This window comes from Barbus barbus (assembly GCF_936440315.1).
Source record: "Barbus barbus genome assembly, chromosome: 14".
In the NCBI taxonomy this organism is placed as follows: domain Eukaryota; kingdom Metazoa; phylum Chordata; class Actinopteri; order Cypriniformes; family Cyprinidae; genus Barbus; species Barbus barbus.
Window position 1 is genome coordinate 12,510,174 of NC_136742.1, and position 20,651 is coordinate 12,530,824.

Consider the following 20,651-nt stretch of genomic DNA (forward strand, 5'->3'; position numbering starts at 1 on the left):
TTTGTTGGGGTTTGAATGAATTTATTCAGCTGAATTAATGAATTCAGTTAGGTTGACAACTTATTAAATATTCATTTCGATAAAACGTATAATTCACATAAGTCAATAGTGCTGTGTTGAGGTCGAACTAGTTTTGGTGAATCTGTTCATTTACATGATCCATCCGATTCGTATGAATCGATTCACTAGAATGAACCTGACGTTACAATGCAACACGTTTTGAATGAATCAGATTCTCTAACGCTACACATGAGGGAGGGCAATTCACAGACTTTGCAACAAGGCCATTTGTTTGAAAAAAAAAAAAATAAGGATGAATCGATTCACTAGAATGAGATGGAGAGACAAAAGGTCAGTGTACCCAACAACTGTGTGACCTAATTTCTAAGATGCATAGCCTATATTAATAGTCTTATTAGAATATGCCAACTACGATGCTTGTTTTCAGGCTCAGTCATTTCTCATAAACAGTCAAATCTGATAAGTTTGAATATGACTAAAGGAAACTGTCAAAAAAAAAGCCCTTATTATAGTGATTCTCATCATCTGTTTTGAATTGGGCAAAGCGTGGGAATTGGACTCCTGGTAATGAATGAATGAATGATGTATTTATATAGTAATAGTCTTAATTCACATAAGTGACAAAGCCTTAAGTTTGCTGAGAAGGTTCAGTTGAGTTGTCATTCTCATTCTTCTGCTCATACCCTGTGGCGTGAGGACTCTTGTTGAAAGCAGCAAATTTATTACTGCATTAGAAAACGGCTGGTAAGGCAGGTTTCAGCAAGTAGCGTGAAAGGAGAATACTTTTTTTTTTTAAACTGCTCCTCAGGGTTAACAAGAAAACTGTCAAGCTGACAGCAAGACTCACAACAGTAACAAATGAAAAACAAGACTCTGCAGAATGTGTTAAAGGACTTTATTATTACTGTCAAAAATCCCCATGATTAAAGATTTTTATTAAGGCTGAATAAATCACCACTGGATAATCACCAAAATTATCAGTATGTAATTAAACAAGAAAACAGATTAGTCAGTTTGAACAAAAATACATTTTGGAAAAAAGAAACTGAAATTAGAAATGGATTAATTTTTGACAAGCGTTATATAGTATTTTTTTCTTTAATTTTACAATAAGTTTGATAATTAAAATAGAGAAATAACAAGAAAGTATCATGAGAATGGCAAGAGAGTGGGATCAAGTCAGATTTACACTGGCGGTGGTTGAAGAGAGACCCCCCCCCCCACATGATTGTAAAGCGCTTTGGGTGTGTGGCAATACACAATAAAGCGCTATATAAATGCATCATTCATTCATTCATTTACACTCTCATATCCTGGGTGAGCACCTGGGGCACAAATTCTACTTGGATTTCTTACTTTTCCTAAGCTTACTTTACAGTTTCATCCCACAGGCTATCTCCATCTGTAACACTTAGCTCACACACAGTGTTCTTTACTGATCACTGTCCCCCAAACGATTCCTCCATTAGCTGTCAGAACATCTGGCCACATGCATGTCTGTCAATGTGAACGCAGATGAACCTCAAGGCCAAATGGTCCAGATGGTGTATGCATAGACACATACTTCTCTCTGACTGAATGAACAGTGCTAGAGATAATCTTTTAGCAAGGACATTATTGATTATTGAAAAGATCATTTGCTTTTGAGTCACTTTGTTTGACACTGGCTGTGTCTCAAAGCCTAGTCAGTTGTCTAAGGGGGAGTTGTCCATGCAGACATTAACCAAAACGGTTAAATGTATAGTAAAAACCTTTTAATCATTTAAAAAAAATCCATCTCAAATAATTCTGTTCTTTTGAACTTTCTGTTCATCAAAGAATCCTGAAAAAATATCACAGTCCCCACAAAAATATTAAGCAACTGCTTTCAACATTAATAATAAGAAATGTTTCTTGAGCATCAAATCTATCTGTCTCTCCATCCTATCTGTCATATTTTCCCCCTTCTAAAATGGGATTTAATTTTGTACCCTGTCTTTGGGATTTGTCTTCTTGGATGTTCACATATCTATTTAGATGGTGCAGTGTCTTTTTCTTTAGGCTCCACTTCTTTAGTGCTCAGTGGCTCAGGTGGTGTCTTTTTTTTTCTTTTGTTTGCCCAGTGTTGGAACATCAGCAAGCAAGATTGGTGGTCTGCTGGTCGCCCCCTGCATTGGGTTCTCCTGAAAGTGGGTCTACATTAGCAGTACTCCACCAGGCGATCCGATGGGAGATGAGACGGGGCTAAATCCCAGCACAGTCTCCTGTTCCTGTCCTTCCATTTGCAGCTGTGTCAGCTGAGTAGCAGCTACAGGGGCTCCATTAATCACATACATTGCTTGTTGTCCTCGGCTCAGAGTCGCCTGTGAAATGTTTCCGCCTTGGAGGATCAAACCTTCCGTCCCAGGGTTCCCATTTATTACATACAAACCCTGAGTGGGACTCTCAACAAAAACTGTGTTTGGTATTTGCTGCTCTACCAGGTAGAATAGAGGCTGCTGTTGCACAAAAAGCATCTCGCTTGCTTTGGCACTTGGCAGCGTGGCTGAATTATTAACCGTCTCAACTTTGGTGACAGAGCTTTGTTGTACTTCTTGTGGAGGTGGGATGGTTTTGGTAACCTGGATGGTGCTAGTACTGACGGAGCTCTCGGGTTTGAAGCTGGTTTCAACCGATTTGACTACTTGCTCAGTTTTGGGAGGGGGTACAGGAGGCTTTGGAGGATGGCATAGTTCTGCCAATGTAAGAAACTTTGACCCTAGGTTGTTGAGGAACTCCAGGTCATCATCAGATTCAAGGAGGCTGCAATGACCAACAGAGCCAGCCGGGGTGCCTCGACCCTCATACTCATACAACACAATACCATCTGTCAGAGGAGGGTTCGCTGCAAGACAGCTTGCTTTCTGCAACAAAGAATCAAATGGAAATTCTGTTGTCATTTAATCAGCCTCATGTCATTCTAAACCTAGCTGTATATCCATTTTTATTGAATACAAAATGAATTTTTGAAGAATATTATGCAGTCTCAAGAAGAAAAGGAACTAAAGCTGTCACTTAGCAGATATATTTTCATCTTTGTACTTTTTTTTACCACTAAAATGTGCTGGGGCACAGCTGGTATAAACACAAACACTGACTAGAGTGGCCATGTCGGAGCCGTGATGCACCATGTACGTGTGCTGTGTAAATAATGGGTTTTCCCAAAGATATTTATGTCAAGGAAAGCCCTTTATACTTGAGAGCAGCCACGTATGAGATGTTTCTTGGAGGTTATAAATAATCATATGATTTTTATGTAGGCCAGGTGACCTGCTGATGTGAAAAAAAAAAAACTGCCTCCATTGCAGTTTTGCAATATATTCCTTTTCGTGTTGCCTGAAAAACCACCTCATGCGAGCGTAAAAACGTTTTTGCGATAAATGGGAGTTTTTGCCCAAATTGATTTATTTTTATTAGGGGTATTTTCAGTTCCCAATTTCAGTTTGCGCAATTTGTAGGGTAATGGAAACGTGGCTATTTAAAGATAATCTTCCAGGCCAATGAGAGGCCATAAAGGATCATTGATTCAGTGAGGTAAAATCAAGAACCATTTGTTAATAAATCATTCAGATTTGGTAAACTGAATCAGCTGATTCATTGAAAGGGGCTTGATCAATTTGTTAAAAAATTGCAATTTTCATTTAAGTGCCAAGAAAACTTGGGCAGATGTTCATCAAATAACAATCGAAAATTTTATTTGTTCCTCACACAAATGTTATTGTATTACTTCAGAAGACTTGGAATATGGTGCATAACTTGTATGGAATACTTTTATGGTGTTGATTTGTCTTTTAGAGCTTGGCCAAGACCCCCATTTGTGTTCCACAGAAGAAAAGTCATACAAAGTCTTTGTATGAACTTAAATATAAATAAGTTCCTCCGGAAATATGATTAATCTCATACCTGAGAGAAATATTCATTGAGAAAGGCATCTCCCACTGCCATATCCTCATAAATGTCTTTTTCAAAGGTGAGTGATGTAGAGTAGAGAGCACTGTTGCGCTGGTTGGCTGTTGAAAAGGTGTTTCGCCGGGACCAAAACCTTTTGCTGTCTGTTTCTGAAAACCCTTTGTTTATTTCCTGGTTGAATGTTCTGCTTTCATTAGTGACACTTGCTTGAAAGGGCATTGAGGAGACATTGTTGGATACGTAGTTGGAAACTGTTCCAGAATGGTCTATTGCAGAATGTTTTTGATCTATTGCAGTAACAGGACTGCTGAGAAGAGGAACCTCCTACAGAACATACAAAATCAAATTCACATTATGTAAAACCAAAGTGTGTTCCATGATATAAACCAAGTTCTAATTAAAATTTTGCATCTGAATACATTTTACCTTGTCCTCTCCTATGCCTTCAGTGTGATATGCAATGAGAGATTCTTTAGCATCAAAGGGCAAATCTGTGAATTCGCTCATGGCCCCACACTGGCAGAAGATCAGGAGGAAGGGTACCACTGAAAATGCAAGGAACAAAGAGTTTTACAAGCACTATAAGGATGTCAAGTTGTACGAATGTGTTGAACACATGAATAACTTACACAGGAGCAAAGCTGCACCACTGAGGAACAAGCCAATGGCTGGTGTTCCTATTTTGAATGGTAAGCCATGCTGTGCAGCCAGTTTTGGCCCACATGAGCCTTCTTTCTCACAACTGCAAACTTCTACCTCAAACTTTTGGTTGTCTGGACAGGCCAGACCCTGAGCGTCCGAGACCTTCACTGTCAGCTTGTACATACCTGGCCACAAAGCCTCCAGTGCATGAAAGCTTACAGTTGTTCCTAAGAGAGAATTGCACTCTAGCAATTAATATACATTGCATTTGAGTGTTAGTTAAGTGAAAAAATCTGCTTCGTTTTACCGTTTATTGGCACCATCTCCCATTTTCCTACACTTTCCTCTTCTATCAGAACAAATTGATAAGGTGCTGCATTTGGATCAGCATCCTCATCGAAAGCGGTGACATTAACCACTTTATTATTTTCACAAGTTTGATGATAGGTGCTGGTCAGTGTGGGGCAGTGATCATTTGAGTCCTCCACCTTTAATGCTATTGTCCCAGTCGCTGTCTTAGCTGGCACATCTAAAAATTTAAGAAAAATGTCAATATTTTAAGGGAAAATGTATATCTATACCTAAACTAAATATAAATAAATAAATATTTAAATGACAATATTTAGATAGTTATTAACATTTACATATTTACAGCATATTATTATTTAGTTTAGCTATTTACTATTCCTATTTACATGAAAAGTACCCATCCGGAAAAAAATTATATTTATTGTATTTACAAAATGCCCACTTAAGGACTTGCAGTTCAAAATTTTGCAGTTTAAAAGTTTAACAGGTTTAAGTAAGTAGTTTCTTTCTGCTTTTTTGAACTAAATGTTTGGCATCCTGACAAATATTGGAGTTCATATTTGATTCATCTTAGTGGAAAAATCAAACAAACAAAAAACCTAACTTATAAAAAAAAAAAAAATGCTGATGCTTGCCTTGAGTCATGCAGATAATCTTTGCGAAGTAGGTTCCATCGACCAAAAACTTTGATTCTCGATCAGGAGCCTTTGCCAGTTTAATCTCAGCAGTTTCCTCATCAATGGTTAGCCAGTTATCAGGATCATAACCTTTAGCATACCTGGATGTTCAATTAATGTTGAAAACAATGACATAAAAATAACTGATCAAGGATTATTAGGCTTCTGTATAAACAAAAATAATGAAATCAAGAAACTGCATCAATAATAGCAATGATGGAAATCAACAGTATCATCATTTACAAATAAACCAATTTTTTCAATATAATTATCTCTCTCTCTCTATGCATGTATATACAAGCAGTAATGTGATTAATAATCCAAGGTACTACATTAATAATACATTACCTTGAAAAACTGATCAAAGCTCACCTCACATTTTCAGCTGGTTCTCCAGTGTCTCCATCCAAAGCAGCATACGTTCCCAGCACTATTGGGAAATCTTCATCATCTGGATCTTCTGACACTGGGAAGTCTTTCACCGAAGGTGAGAAGCTAGGACCGTCAGGTAGGTTGTTTACACTGATCTTAACTGGGTAACCTTTCCCAGCTGTTTTTTTATCAAGCTCCGATCCAGGTTTGCCAGATGGTTTAGAACCAGGTTTTATTCCAGGCTTGACACCAGGTGAGGGGCCGGGCTTGGCTCCGGGCTTAACTCCAAGCCCAACATCACCACCTGCATCCACTCCAGCACCCAGATCCAATCCAGCATCCAGTCCAGCATCTACACCCATTCCAGCATCCAAATCCAGTCCTGCGTCCAGTCCCGCGTCCAGTCCCGCGTCCAGTCCAGCATCCAGTCCTACTCCCAAACCTAAACCTACTCCTAACCCCGCTCCCAAACCTGCTCCCAACCCAGCCCCTGCTCCTAGGCCAGCGCCAGCCCCTAAATCATTGTCTAGATTAACGTCCAGCTCTAAAGCACTTCCATTTATGAAAGGAGCTACATTTGAAATAACCAAACTGAGGTCTAATTCTTTTACGTTTTCAAAATCAACAGGCTTCAGAGAGGCAGATAGGCATGGAAAAGGAAAAAAGACAAAATTATATAAATAAGATTAAATAATGCAAGTTGTTTTAATGGGATATACCAAAGTGTCTCTGAGTCAATGACACATGAAGAAAACAAATATCTTGTTTAGTGTACATTTGACAAGTTCTTAAAAGAGCTTAATATGGTTTTTAAAAAACTTTTATACCATTTACAAGAAAAGTTTCAATCTAATGACTTCAGGGAAAATATAATGTGGTGTAACTATCAAGTAAAATTAATAACATTTTGAGTCTACATTTCAATCTTTTTTTTAAGTTTTAAAAAGTTTTAAAATATATTTGCTCTATTTATATTTAGATATTTGCTCTGTGCTCATATTTTTCAAAGTAAAATGTTTTTTTTTTTATTTTAAATAAATCATGAATGATTAATTAATAAACATAATTACATTTGGGAAGTTATGCTACATGGCATTTTAAAACCATAAAAGGCATGTCTAAATATAAATATTAATTCAGTCAGAAAATTGTATCATATATACAGTAAATTTATTTAATAATAGATTATTCCAAACTACTAAAGATTTTCTTGTCAAGAATTGCATCCCTAATGTTTTTTTTCTTCTTCTCTTTTTCATGATATCAGGACATTTTTTCCATACTGACATTTTTATGAATTGCAATTATTTTTATTTTTTTTATAAATTAATAGCTAGGACAAATGTGTGTCATTGACCCCTCAACAAATAATATTATATTAAATTGTTATTATTTTCATAGTAAAGAAAAATCATTTGCAGGTACCTTGATAAGTTTTAGAATTCCCTCATTCGTTTTAGGGTCCGTTTCAATAGAGAAGAGATTGTCTTCATTTCCTTTATGGATATCAAACACTGCCAGCCAGTTATCAGTGAATTCCAGATCCTTGTCCAGGGCTTTAATTCTCATGACAACCACATCAATCACACCTTCATCAACACTGCCCGAATGCTAACAGAGAAAAAGACACCAGCTGAGAAATACAAGCCCTACTATAGCACAACAATTTTTTACATTAATCCTGCCATTCACAGTTTGCAAGCAAGTATATTTTAAGATCTTACCTCTTCTTTCTCAAGAGTGGGAACATTGTCATTAATATCCAAAATACGAATTTGCACTGTGCCTGTTCCTGTGTTGCCAGACGGAGCTCCGTTCATATCAACTCCCTGAACTATTAAAGTATATGTGTCGTGTCTCTGTATAAGACAGTTTTTTATAAATCTGAATTTAAATGATCATGTTGCAGTTTTCATAAACTTGTGAATGTCATGCATTGCCACAACAGTTACCACACATCAGTTACCTCTCGATCCAGGGTTTTCTCCTTCACATAGACTATCCCAGTTGTTTCATCAATGGAGAACATATGCCCAGATTCGGCTGGGGTTTGTCTTAATATACTGTATGCTATTTTGGAATTAAGAGTGTCTGGTTCATCCGCATCAGTAGCTTTTATTCGCATGACAGGTGTTCCTGTAGTTTCACAAGCATGATGACAGAAAAATATGACATTTTAATCAAGTATATACTGTAGAATAGGGGGCTGTAAGATAAGGGTAAAAATTGTAAAGTCTAATTTGAGCAGTAACTAACTAGTAAATAGTGTTATATTTTTAATTTGTAAACATTTAACCTGTAGAAAAGAGAATTCTGTGAGTGCTTAAGGAAGTTGGCAAACAGAAAAATACAAAAATAACAATATGGTAATAAATGCAACCCACCAATCTTGCTGCTTTCCCTCACAGATCCCCTTTGTTGTTTGAATATTGGTGGGTTATCATTCTGATCCTCAACTTTAATTTTCAGCTCAATATTTTCCTCTGCTATTGATCCGTTACGAAATTTCGCTATGCCAGTCAGCTACAGAAGAGCAAAAACGATGTGTGTGTCAAGGTCTCTTAATTCAATCATTATATCAACCATCATCTCATTTACTGTATGTGTCTATAATGAATTACCCAAGTGTGAAGCACAACTCACGTTGTATAAGGATGTTTTCTCTCTATCTAGCAGGCCGGTGACCCTAACATAGCCATTTTCTGGATTGATAACAAATAAGTTATAGGGTGCCTTGTCAGCGCCGTGACCTGTAAGTCCATATTCCACCATCTGCCAGTTGATATCTTTATCAGACCGGATCTCAAAAAAAAAAAAAAAAAGAAGCAAGACAATATTGAGAATGCCTGTGAATATTGAAATATATTTAAATATGCGAATGCAAAGGCACCCGTCACATTATGCAAATATCAAGCGAAAAACATAGGCGGCAGCCAGTCGGTTCAGGTAGCGATGACTATCTTGAACATTAAAAAATATGCAGATTGTGGTGGAGTTTCTGTTGGATTTATGTGCAAATACATTTTTTTTTATATACATTGGACACTTCGCAGTTGCTGTATAGATGTTAAATATTGCAGTGGTCATAATTCAGTGACCATGTATATACCAAGCAGGTATATATTGATAAACGTACAAATCTGCATGTTGCCATGTTTGCTTTATCATAAGTTCTGTCTCAATAGAGGACATATTTGTGTCGATAACAGGCCATTAGGTTTTTTTTTTTTTACCTTTTTAAAAAACATAACACACTTAAACATACGTTTTAAAGTATAGGTAAGCAATACTATATGCACTTTTAATTTAAGTAAATTAAATGACAAAATATAAATATTCAAAATATAAAGATTGTAGAATAATACCAGGTTTAACTAAAATACATTTTAAAAACTCTTATCATCTTTTGTTTTGCTGAGTCTCAGGAGGACATATTGAGCAGTATGTAGGGCAGCTTATGAAACAGGTGAAAAGGTGAAGCTTTAAGAACCAGTAGATCCAGATCTCAAGTTTTTCAGATGATAGCACAAACAAGAAAAGATCTACATTAAGACTACCCAGTGCAAGCGCAAAAAATGTCTTTGAGTTATGTGCAGGAAAAAAAAAAAAGCTGTAAAATGCTTACTTTTGCCACAAAATCCTCTTTTGTGTAGTCAATATTCTCATAAAGTCTTGTTGGTGGAAGCATCCACTCTCGTTTCCTTCGATTAGATCTGCTGTTGGCTCTCGATGCCTAATGAAAAATATTTTTTTCAGAATGTTAGACAATAAGTATATCCAATGCATTGACATTACTTATTTACTAAATATACAGTATTCTTATTAACCATCATTATGAAAAAATCATAATTTTTAATAAAATTGTATTATCAAAAGAAAGATAACATACACTCTCAGAAAAAAGGTACAAGGTACAAAGCTGTCACTGACGAAAGTACTTATTAGTACCTTCAACGGACAACTTAGAACTTTAAATGTACATATTAGTACATAAAGTGTAGCCTACGTATTAGTACATTTTGAGTGGGTGCCACCTTAGTGTAGAAAGAATATACAGTGGTGTGAAAAAGTGAAGGGTTTTTTTTATGAAGGGAGAACAAAACCCAAAGCCAAAGCCTGTGCGAAAAAGTGCACAGGGCCATCACCACACTCCAGAGATGTACATAGGAATGAACATAATTAAAAAAGTCCATTAAAATTGATCTGCTTGCCCAAAAACAACAGGCAATGCAGCCCATTTACCAAACTTATGCATTGTATATATACTTACTGTAAACCTTTCCTCTTTACTGTAAACTGAACTAGTAAACATTGTTCCAAGTATATGCTGCTGTAGCATAGAGTGCAGGTTTGAACTTGAGTCTATACTGCCCACAGGCGGTTTTCTTATGAACAAATGCTAGATGCTTCTGTCCTCCAGTGATAAAATAACAAAAGGCCACAACAATTAGGGACTATTATGATACTCATTTTACTATTACAATGTAGTGGCTTGCTTTATAATATGCAAGGATATAACAGTGTTAACACAAAATAATCAGATCAAACTGAATTGATCAGCCCAAATCTATCCATTCAACACTCTCACATTCAAATGCTTAAAAAAAATGAAATTGTTTCTGGTGAAGAAAAAAAAATGTTTTAGGAGTTAATGTGATCAGAAACAGCAAGTTTGCAGAGTATGCATAGTATACTATGTACCTGTAATTATTACATTTGCTTAAATATGTGTGAAAGAAACACAATTGAGCTGAATATTCAGTTTTATTTCATGCCAAAACACCTGTTAGTTTGGTGTCACTTACCACACTTCTGCACAGCAGCAGGACCAAACATATTCGCCCAAGCCAAACGGGAGACATGAGAGCTGTAGGTCAGATGCAAGCCGTCAATCCTTGTTTCTCGTATCTTCTCCTGTCCTGCTTCTGGCTCAGTCGTGACCTGTTGATCAGAGCTGTGCTTGTGTAGAGGGTTGGAAATGGGGGGCAGGTTACTGATCACTTTTTGGGTGGGGCATCTGAAAGAGCACTTTCTCTTGTACACACCCAGGCCTGAGACTCGTCTGCTGTGGAGGAGCCCCCTACCACATCTTTCTCCATTCTCCGCTTTTATTCACTCTTTGAATAAAGTAAGCACTAAATTCACATATTCCAATTTCATTTTATATAAAGGAAGGTATGCGACAGATTTAAATTGTAAACTGAAGATATAGTGACTGTGACAGCTGTATGTGAGATTGTGTAAGTGTGCATGAACGTGAAAACTATTGTGTCCGCAGTAAGTGTTTAGACATTTAAACTTAAAATGTAGGAATTTCATTACGTACATTGCAAAAAATCAACCCAACGTACATTTTTGGAGTAATTTTTGCTATAACTTTTAAGCAAGGTGATATGGGTGCATGAAGTCAGTTCTCCTCGAGTTCACAAGATGTCCTATTAGAGGAACCAGAGGTGTAGAGAATCACATTACCTATCAACATGTTCACAAATGTTTGAAATATACAAAGTGTCACAGTACTTCAGAATTTAACATTGTTTTATAATTTGAAATCGGACAAACCTCTTTTTGTGAGTTGTTTTGCCTGAAAAGCAATATTTCATTCAATCATTTGGCACTTGGTTTGATATTTTGCTACATTATGCAAAAACAATTATACAGTTTTTAGTGTAGCTTATGTTTAAATACACTTTTCCACTACATAGACTGGCAACACTTGAAAGAACTTTGAGAATCACCTGTGCTACAAGTTCATGTGCTACACCTCTCATCGAAATGCAGTCCGCCCCAAGCAAAACCTAAACAATAAAGAAAAACCTGACCAGGGGTGCGGTTCCAAAAAGCATTGCTGACTAGCTATGGTCGTTAGTTCCACTGAACTTGCGACCTTTGTTGCTTTTGGGAAACACACCCCATTGTAGTAAAAACATCAATACAGTTTCATACCACTAGATGGTGTGAATCACAAAACATCACTTTAGCCACAATATGTGTAATATTATATTTAATATTTAGAATCTTTTTTTATTTTTATTTACTGCTTTCATTGTGGTGCAGCAGTAACAATAGAGGTAAAAGCTTCTGAATGCACAGCTATGCAGTGCACAACACAACACAACACAACACAACACAACACAACACACATAATTAGTGTACATTAAACCTGAAGTAATTATTTGAATAAATTAATAAGGAGATGTTTGCCTAATTAAGCATAAAAATCGAATTATTTATCTTTATCTGGGTTACATAAGAATTTCATGGACTGCTCTTTAGTCATTATAACTTTATTATTGCTCACCCCAACATTATGTTCATGAAATGGCTTAAACAGTAAAACACCACATGTATTTTTTAGTCTTTGAAACTACTGAAAAAATATCATTACCACACACAAGACAACAATGTTTTAAAAACACAGAATGACCGTCTTTTTAAACTTAACCGTTTTTAATCACAGAGTATTAAACCACAGTCGTACCTTCACTAATGACAAAAATCCAGAAAAACCGCATTTTGAAATACTGAAAGAAATATTAAATACAGTAGTATGAATTCCACAGGACATAACATTGACTCCTCCCTACTGTTCACAGTAATGCAAATATAATAGAAGTCCATGGAATCACGTGACTGAAATCACTAATAATAATCAACACTCATTTTAAATCAATCACATTGTTTATATTAAATACAATACAATTTGATTACAGGATTTACAGAAATAAAATCTTTATAAGTAATTTAAGTGCTACATAATCAGAGTATAACATATACATTTTAGTTATTTTTTTATTATTATTTTCAGTTGCTGTTGTTAAATTATGTACAGTTAATCAAGTTATTCATTGCCCTATAAAATGCCCATCTAATGTGTTCACTTTTTCTTTGAAATCTTATCTGTAGATTTAAGATGTAAAACAAAGTGTAATATGTTTAATCATATTGGCCTTGAAATAGGTTCAGTCCACCCATGCCAAGTAAATATTGAAAATTGTTCGATTTTTACTCACTTATTCTTGTCATTTTAATATTGAATCTTTTTAATTCATCTAATGCTTAAAATAGTTTCTGTGTTTCTCTGTGAACAATCCCACCCTGAGAATGAATGACACTAGACCAAAATTTAGATCGCTGCTCAACGTTCAGCTGCCCATTTGTTGCAAGTCCTTTGGATTTTGACATCATAACCATTGAAGTCAGAACTCTGGACGCTGTAGAACGGGATAACTGTCTGTTTGCTGCCTGAGGAAGTTCCAATGGACTAAGTACTCCTGGACTCATGGCAAGTGGAAGCTGACTTGAACCCTCTAGAATTGTGGGGCCATTAACCGATGGTCTACTCTGTCCACCTTTCCCTGATACAATGTTCTGAACACTTGGCAAGGGACCATTATCTAATACCTGTCCAGCTGCAACTTGAGGCAGTCTCAGTAGGTTTGGAGTTCCTGCGCTCATAGACAGAGGATAGTGACCTGGGGCTGCAACCAGAAACTTTCCTCCACTAACAGGAGCCTCTACAATAGAATGACCACTAACCAGTAGTCTATTTTCTCCACCTTCTTTTGAAGCACTCTGGTAAGAACCATTTATTAATAGCTGGCTGTTTACCTGACCATTTGCCACTTGAGGCACTGTCACTAGGTTTGGCGTTCCTGTGCCTCCAGTCAATACATTGCTTCCATTGACAGGACTTTCTACAGTTGTTAGTGTCCCTTCATTCTGTGCACTGGAAAGGGAGCCATCAACTACTGTTTGGTTCATATGTACCATTCCACTCAACTCTTGAGAACTTACTGGGTAAAATAGTTGAGGGCTCATGGGACAATGACTTGGACCTAGACCTCCAACGAAAACTTTACCTTCGTTTGCTGAACCATCTATAAGAGTTACTCTACCCTGCCCGTTTGCTCCTGATACAACCGATTCCACGGGTACGCCTAACATCTGTAGCGAACCAATTCCACCTAATTGTTGCTGTGGCATCATTACAAGGTTTGGAGTTGGTGAAAAGTTCTGAATTACAGCAGGATTAACTTCACCTAAACATTCGGTAATCATGACTGGACTTTGAGGTCCAATTTGTGAGTACAAGACTGAATCACCAATGATGTAGTTTGCTAGAACAGCCCGTTGTTCACTATCTGAATAAGCAAGTGTATGGCTGTTACCTTGAGTCAGAATTCTCTCAGCTTCTAGGGTTCCATCAATTATGTACATTCCTTGCCCAAGCCCACCCTCTGACAGCAAAACATTGCTTGCCATTGGCTGGTTGAATCCATAGTACATAGGCTCCTGTATGACAATCTCCTGATTGGGTGCAGGTTGGACAAGTGGTGATTTAACGGTTATCTCCTCAGGATTGGGCTGGATGATGTCAGTCACGTGACTCGAAGATGCAGCTGTGTTTGGTGTTGTCTCGACAGGAATAGCAATAACTTTTGGGTCAGTCTGTCTGAATCCACACACCTCAGCCAAGGTGTTGAACTTTGAACCCAGGTTGTTCAAGAACTCCAGATCATCATTAGACTCGATAAAGCTCCCAATTGAACTGGTAACAGATCCTTCACCCTCATAATCATAGTGCTTCAGTCCTTGCTTTGGATAATCATTCTCTAATATATACTTGGATTTCTGAAAAAGAATGAGGAGAAGTGTCATTCTACTTGTAATTTAATTCAGTGTTAAAGGGATAGTACACCCAAAAATTAAAGTTCTTTTATCATTGACACATGTTGCTCCAAATCTGTGTGGCTTTCTTTCTTCTGTGGTTATCTAAGATGTAGATGTGTTTATTGTTCTGAACAGATTTGGAGAAATTTAGCAATACATCACTTGGATCCTCTGGAGTGAATGGGTGCCGTCAGAATGAGAGTCCAACCAGCTGATAAAAACTTCACAATAATCCACAAGTAATCCGCACAGCAGCAGCCAATCGATTAACATCTTCTAAAGCAAAAAGCTGTGTGTTTGTAATAATAAAATCCATTATTAAGGCATTTTAACTTTAAACCAGCGCTTCTGGCCAAAACACATAATCCATAAATCCATAGAGTCCATAAATCCATAATAACACTTCCTCCAGTAAAAAAGTCCATCCCCTGTTGCCCTCTCATATTAAAATCCACCTACATATTTATAACTGTGTTGGCCTGTTTCTGCTTATAAGCTGTGCTTGATCTGTGCATATTTCTCTCCTGTTGCCAGTTGCATAAAAGGTTTAGACTAGACTTAAAAGTAAGTCATGTAATTCTTTTCTTTAAGATTGGTCAACATTTTTAAAATTCAGTTACGTAACTTAGATTAGTCTAAATTGACTCAAACATACCAGACTGATTACCCATTGGTTAACTGCTAGTTGGTCAAACTAGTTCTTAAGACACTGTCTTAACATAGAGGCTAAGTTTATGCAACTGGCCCGTGATTCAGGTGAGACTTTTTCACTTGATGACTCATATTTTATCTGGAAGCAATGGTATAAAGAATAGTTTAGAAACATCTTAATGATAGATTAGTTTATTAGAAAAAACATAGCTTGGATTTTTGTTTTTATGAGCTGTTTGGACTCTCATTCTGATGGCACCCATTTACTGCAGAGGATCCATTGGTGAGCAAGTGATGTAATGCTAAATTTCTCCAAATATATTTGGATGAAGAAACAAAGTCATCTAAATCTTGAAATTTTAATTTTTTAAATTTCATTTTTTGGGTGAACTATTCCTATAAAAACACCTCAATTCAAATATAAAAATTCACATACTTGTGCAAAATATTTTTTTAGGAAAGTGTCAAGCGCGACTTGTCCTTCTTGCCACCTGACAGAGTTTTCCATGTTCATGTCATAGTAAAAGCCTCCAAATACACTTCCCTGCATCATTCCTACCATTTTAGAACTGTTATTTACAGCCTTGTTTGACCAGGGGACCTGAATTTCATTCATTAGGATATTAGAGTTAGCTTCCTCCATTCTTAAATGTTCTTTGTATAATTTTATTTCATCACTGCCTTTATTGTGGAGTTTTGGTGGGATGCTCGTCAGAATAATATCCTGCAAGAGAAACAGAATCAGTTATCACATGATATAAGTGTTTTGGACTTTCACTTGTTCCCTCAGAATATAATCATGAAGATCATGAAGGGATTTTTTTTACCACGTCTATTCCTTTTCCTTCTGTGCAATAGGAGATAAGATGTTGCTTGCTTTCAGTTGGGATATCGATAAAATGTTGTCCATGATTCCCCCATTCACATTTTATTACGGCCACGAGCGCCACTAAAAATAGAGACAGACAAATAAAAACACATTAAACGTATGTCTGTTTTACAATGTTGCCACTAATAATAAGTTTACAATGGTAGACCACAGCAAAGTAAACATCATGCTGACAGATTCGGCTGAAGAATCCGAGAATCAAGAAGCTTATTCCTGCTGCTCCAAAATCGGCTGATGTAGTGTGCACTGCAGCCACTTTTGAAGCACAACACGTTCCATTAGAGCAAGTGCAAACCTTTAAACGGAGGACTTGCTCATCAGGGCAGGCCAGTCCTTGATTGTCTCTGATTTTTGCATATTTGAGCTTAATATGAACACCGAATGTATCAGATAGAAGTCTGTTTCAGGGAAGTAAATAGTACCAAAATGATGTTAATTTTTCAAAACATTTTATGCAATTAATAGTCATAGAGTCTATCCAAAAGAATCCTTGCTTATTTTTTTATACCTTGAATTATAGCCTATTTAAGTATTCAAAAGTCAACTATTTACTAGCTTTAGTTTAATTACATTTTCCCCATTGTTTTAATTATGTAGGACAAGTTGCTCACTGAAGCCTGAAATTGTTACAATTCAGTAGCGTCTGTTTGGCATAAACTGATTGTAGCCCATGTTCACACTCGAGTCAAGTTTGTCCATCTTTTATTAAAAAAAACCAGCCATAACCATATGACCATTTTGATTGAGTTGTTACCAGAAAGAAAGAAAAAACAAAACAAAAAAAACACGGAATTTACAGGACAATACACTCTCGGAAAGCTACAATGTGGGTAGCTTTTCAAAAGACACACTTTTGTGCAAAATATTTTAATATTTTTTTTATTTTTTTATTATTAACCCATCCACTTCTGTTTGTCCTATTGCAATAAAAGCTAAATTGCTCAAATATAAATATTATATATTCTTTTTCTATTTTCATAATAAAAAAAATTCTCCATTTTAATAATTTCCCATTAGCTAGGCTACTCTATATTAGTGTTTAGACGGTTGTTGTTTGTAGTTCAGATGCATTCATTTAAAGTTGAATGAGTTAAAAAAATGACTGTGGCACATTATTATATGGACTTGTAAGGGCTTGTCAAATTGTAGTTGAGGGCAGATATTATACGGAGCCCTGAGATATCATTCTCTGTATGTTATTGTGTGGATTTGTTCATGTTCGGCTGCTCTATCACATAGTTCATTACATTAGTTGACATTAATTAACAAACAATACTTCTGCAGCATTAAAACAGAAATACAAAACCTGAGCTAATTGAAAGAAATCAGGTTAATAAAAAGACTGAATCCAACATTTGGTAATATTTTAACGAGAAAATGAGTTTTAGTCAAATGCGCTAACATTATCTAGCATTTTCTGGAAAAAAGAAAATCTGCTCTGGGTCAAAATGATTAGAATACAATATACAGTCTATATACTGTATGTACTGTATGTATATATATATATATATATGTGTGTGTGTGTGTCTGTGTGTGTGAGTGAGTGTGTGTGTGTCATTAGTTATATATAATCAAAATACATATATTTACTTTTAATGAGAAGTTGCTGATCAGATACAAGTAGTCTCAAGATACTAAGATACATATAGTTGTAGTTGAAAAATAATTAAGTTATGACTGTTTTTTAAATCAAAGAATCTTCGGAATGCAAAAATTATATGCAGATTTCGAATGCATTAGAGGGTTAACTAAATGATCAATTATTATTATGAAAAGGGTCAAGATTTTAAAAATGTATTTGTAAATGCAGAAAAAACATGAACTAAGATGAATAAAAGTTTTAGGAGTTTTTCATTGTTAGTTCACGTGAACTAATTTTAACATATGAAACCTTATTGTACACATTGCCTTTGACAACCTTCCACAGTATACTCTATCAGCCTGATTTTTCCCAAACAGCATTTACGTGCTACATCCACATCTCTTTCTACTCACCTGCACAGCGAGAAACAGCAACAAGGTCAGAGCCAGCGAAGAGCAGGGGAACATCTTCTAGAAGAGATGAAAACATCTGTCATTGGCAGAGCTTATCAAACTGACACTGCTTTTGGCACCACAAAAATATAAGACTCTAGCATCTTTTCGTCCGCCCAGAAAAAAAACAAAAAACAAAAACCTCATCACATGCCTCTTCCACCTTGCATTTTTGTGTGTGGGTTGGGGAATGACACATTACCTAAGAATCAGTTTATGCTGCACAAATCCCTTTTTTTTGATAAAAAAACTTTTTACATTAATTAATCATTACTAAATTAATTACTGAGTTATTAAACCTGAATTAAACAACAACAAACAAACAAACAAACAAAAAACTTTTTTTTTTTTTTTTTACAATTTACTATGGGTTACTAAGTAATTAAGTAATTGTTCTTTAGAAGTTTGGGTGTTTTGAAAGTTATTAGACGAGTTATTAATAGTACAGTTCTAAGGAATTCCTCTTGTTAACAATGAAAGTTAATTACTTCATGAGTTATGAAGATGAGGTTTTACCAATACAGTTCACACACTACACACTATTTCGTGGGACTTGGCTATAACAAGGAAACCATCTGAAAAACATGATCAAATTAAATTTGGTTTTTGTTAACCGAATGTGAGGAATGCATCACATATATGTTATTGATTTCTGAAGAAGAAACCCTAGATACTTTCTTTTTCTTTTTTTACATGCCATAAGAGTTGACACATTTTCTTTAGCAGATGTCTGTCTTTGATTTGAACAGCTTTCATGACTAATAGGTTCAAACCCGCAAAGCAGTTTCTTATGACGTTACCTGACACTTGAAACGTATTTGATTTCATTTAAACATTTGTTTACTCACCAAAGCCATTTTTTTCAATCAATTAACTTGCTAAAATTATGAAGGCCACTCCACTGTTCATTACTAAAACAATATATGGTATGCAAGTCAGTGTCAAAATTGAGAATTTTTTCTTTAAGAATTATTAATTTACCTCTTTATATCTTTAAAAAAAAAATCCCATCATGAAACAAAAAATTAACAGCAACTTTTAATCTCACAATTGAACTTTTCCTCGCAATTGCAAGTTTGTATCTCACAATTCAGACTTTTTTTCAGATATCTAAGTTTATTATTTAGCAATTCTGAATGTATATCTCACAATTCTGAGTCAGAATTGTGAAATAAAAATCTAAATTGACTTCTACATTTTTTTTTCCATTGCAGGAACTGTTTCAACCCAAGATATTATCACATTAAAATATCAAGCATTACACTATTTTTCCAACGAGCATGACGGAAAGTGTACAGCTCATTCCCTCACATAAGGATTACTTACAGTGAAATGATTTGATAAGATTTATTTGAGTTCTTTTGAATGGCAGTTCCTAAAAGTATTTTAATATGCAGTAGGCTTGTTTGGAAAAAAATAGGATATTCAAGTGGAAAAATAATGCCATATGGGGACAGGTTCAGCCACCAAAATGTGGAAAAGTCTCGCAAATTGGTAGCTTTGATTCAGCGTCCTGCAAGTCATAAGCAGTGTCCAACATTTCAGATTGTCTATATTATTTTTAACGACTAATCATGTTATCAGTGATGGGGAAAGTTACTTTTAGAAGTAATTCATTACAATATTGTGTTACTCCCTAAAAATGTTACTTGGTTACGTTTTATGGAAAGTAATGCGTTGCGTTACTTTTGAGTTACTTTTAAAAAATCGTTTAAAAATGGGCAGGGCTTGCTTGTTTGTTTTAATATAAAAAAGTTATTTTACAAATGTAAAAGCCCTTTCACACCAAAAGTGAAACGAATACGGATCAGGCTGGAGGAAATGTAAATTCACGTCTGTACAGTAGAGGGCGCAGCTCAAACAAATTACATGAAGAATATGATGCATGAGAACAAAGTTCAACACTATTCAGCAATAACAAAAATGAAACACAAATGTGTCATTTATGCTTATTAGTTGAAGGTCCGTAGCAAAGACATTGGTTAATAAAATGGTATTAAATACATAAGTGATAATTGTCTTATTTAACATAATTAAATATTGCCGGTTTGTATTTTTATTCATTTTGAGGAATACTGAATCTGTTTTTGTGCAGGTGTGATGAGTAAATACATGTTCATATTTAGTCTAGAACTACAGTAACATCATGTTCACAGCGCACACACCGCCTCTGCACTTACTCCCGATTTCTCTCAACATGGCAACACGAGAGCTGTCAGTCAAGACATGGGAATTTGGCGTTACTTGTAAGGCGTTTCCCCAACACTGCTGGTTATGTTCAGTTCATTATAGAATCATGTATTCCAGAGCACCGTGGATTGTTTTTGCCAATGTCTTTGTCTGAAACTGAACTTGTGAAATTGCTATAGAGGAATGACTGGCCTCCCTTGAATTACTACTTTACAGATTCCAGTTTTTGTTGACACTTGCCCACAGACACAGTTTTACACAACGGA

General features: G+C 35.8%; 1 protein-coding gene across 1 annotated transcript; it reads right to left on the bottom strand.

Annotated features, from left to right (window-relative positions):
* Nucleotides 1-2,195: 2,195 nt before the first annotated feature.
* Nucleotides 2,196-10,810, bottom strand: LOC306880441 (desmoglein-2.1-like; the record flags this gene model as incomplete). Its single annotated transcript, XM_079433941.1, has 14 exons — nucleotides 2,196-2,903; nucleotides 3,943-4,272; nucleotides 4,375-4,493; nucleotides 4,578-4,817; nucleotides 4,898-5,119; nucleotides 5,535-5,677; nucleotides 5,949-6,577; nucleotides 7,374-7,559; nucleotides 7,673-7,807; nucleotides 7,915-8,084; nucleotides 8,333-8,471; nucleotides 8,592-8,750; nucleotides 9,574-9,681; nucleotides 10,754-10,810. The coding sequence occupies 14 exons, from the start codon at nucleotides 10,808-10,810 to the stop codon at nucleotides 2,196-2,198; spliced, it is 3,345 nt and encodes a 1,114-aa protein (XP_079290067.1).
* Between the last annotated feature and the right edge of the window lie 9,841 nt (nucleotides 10,811-20,651).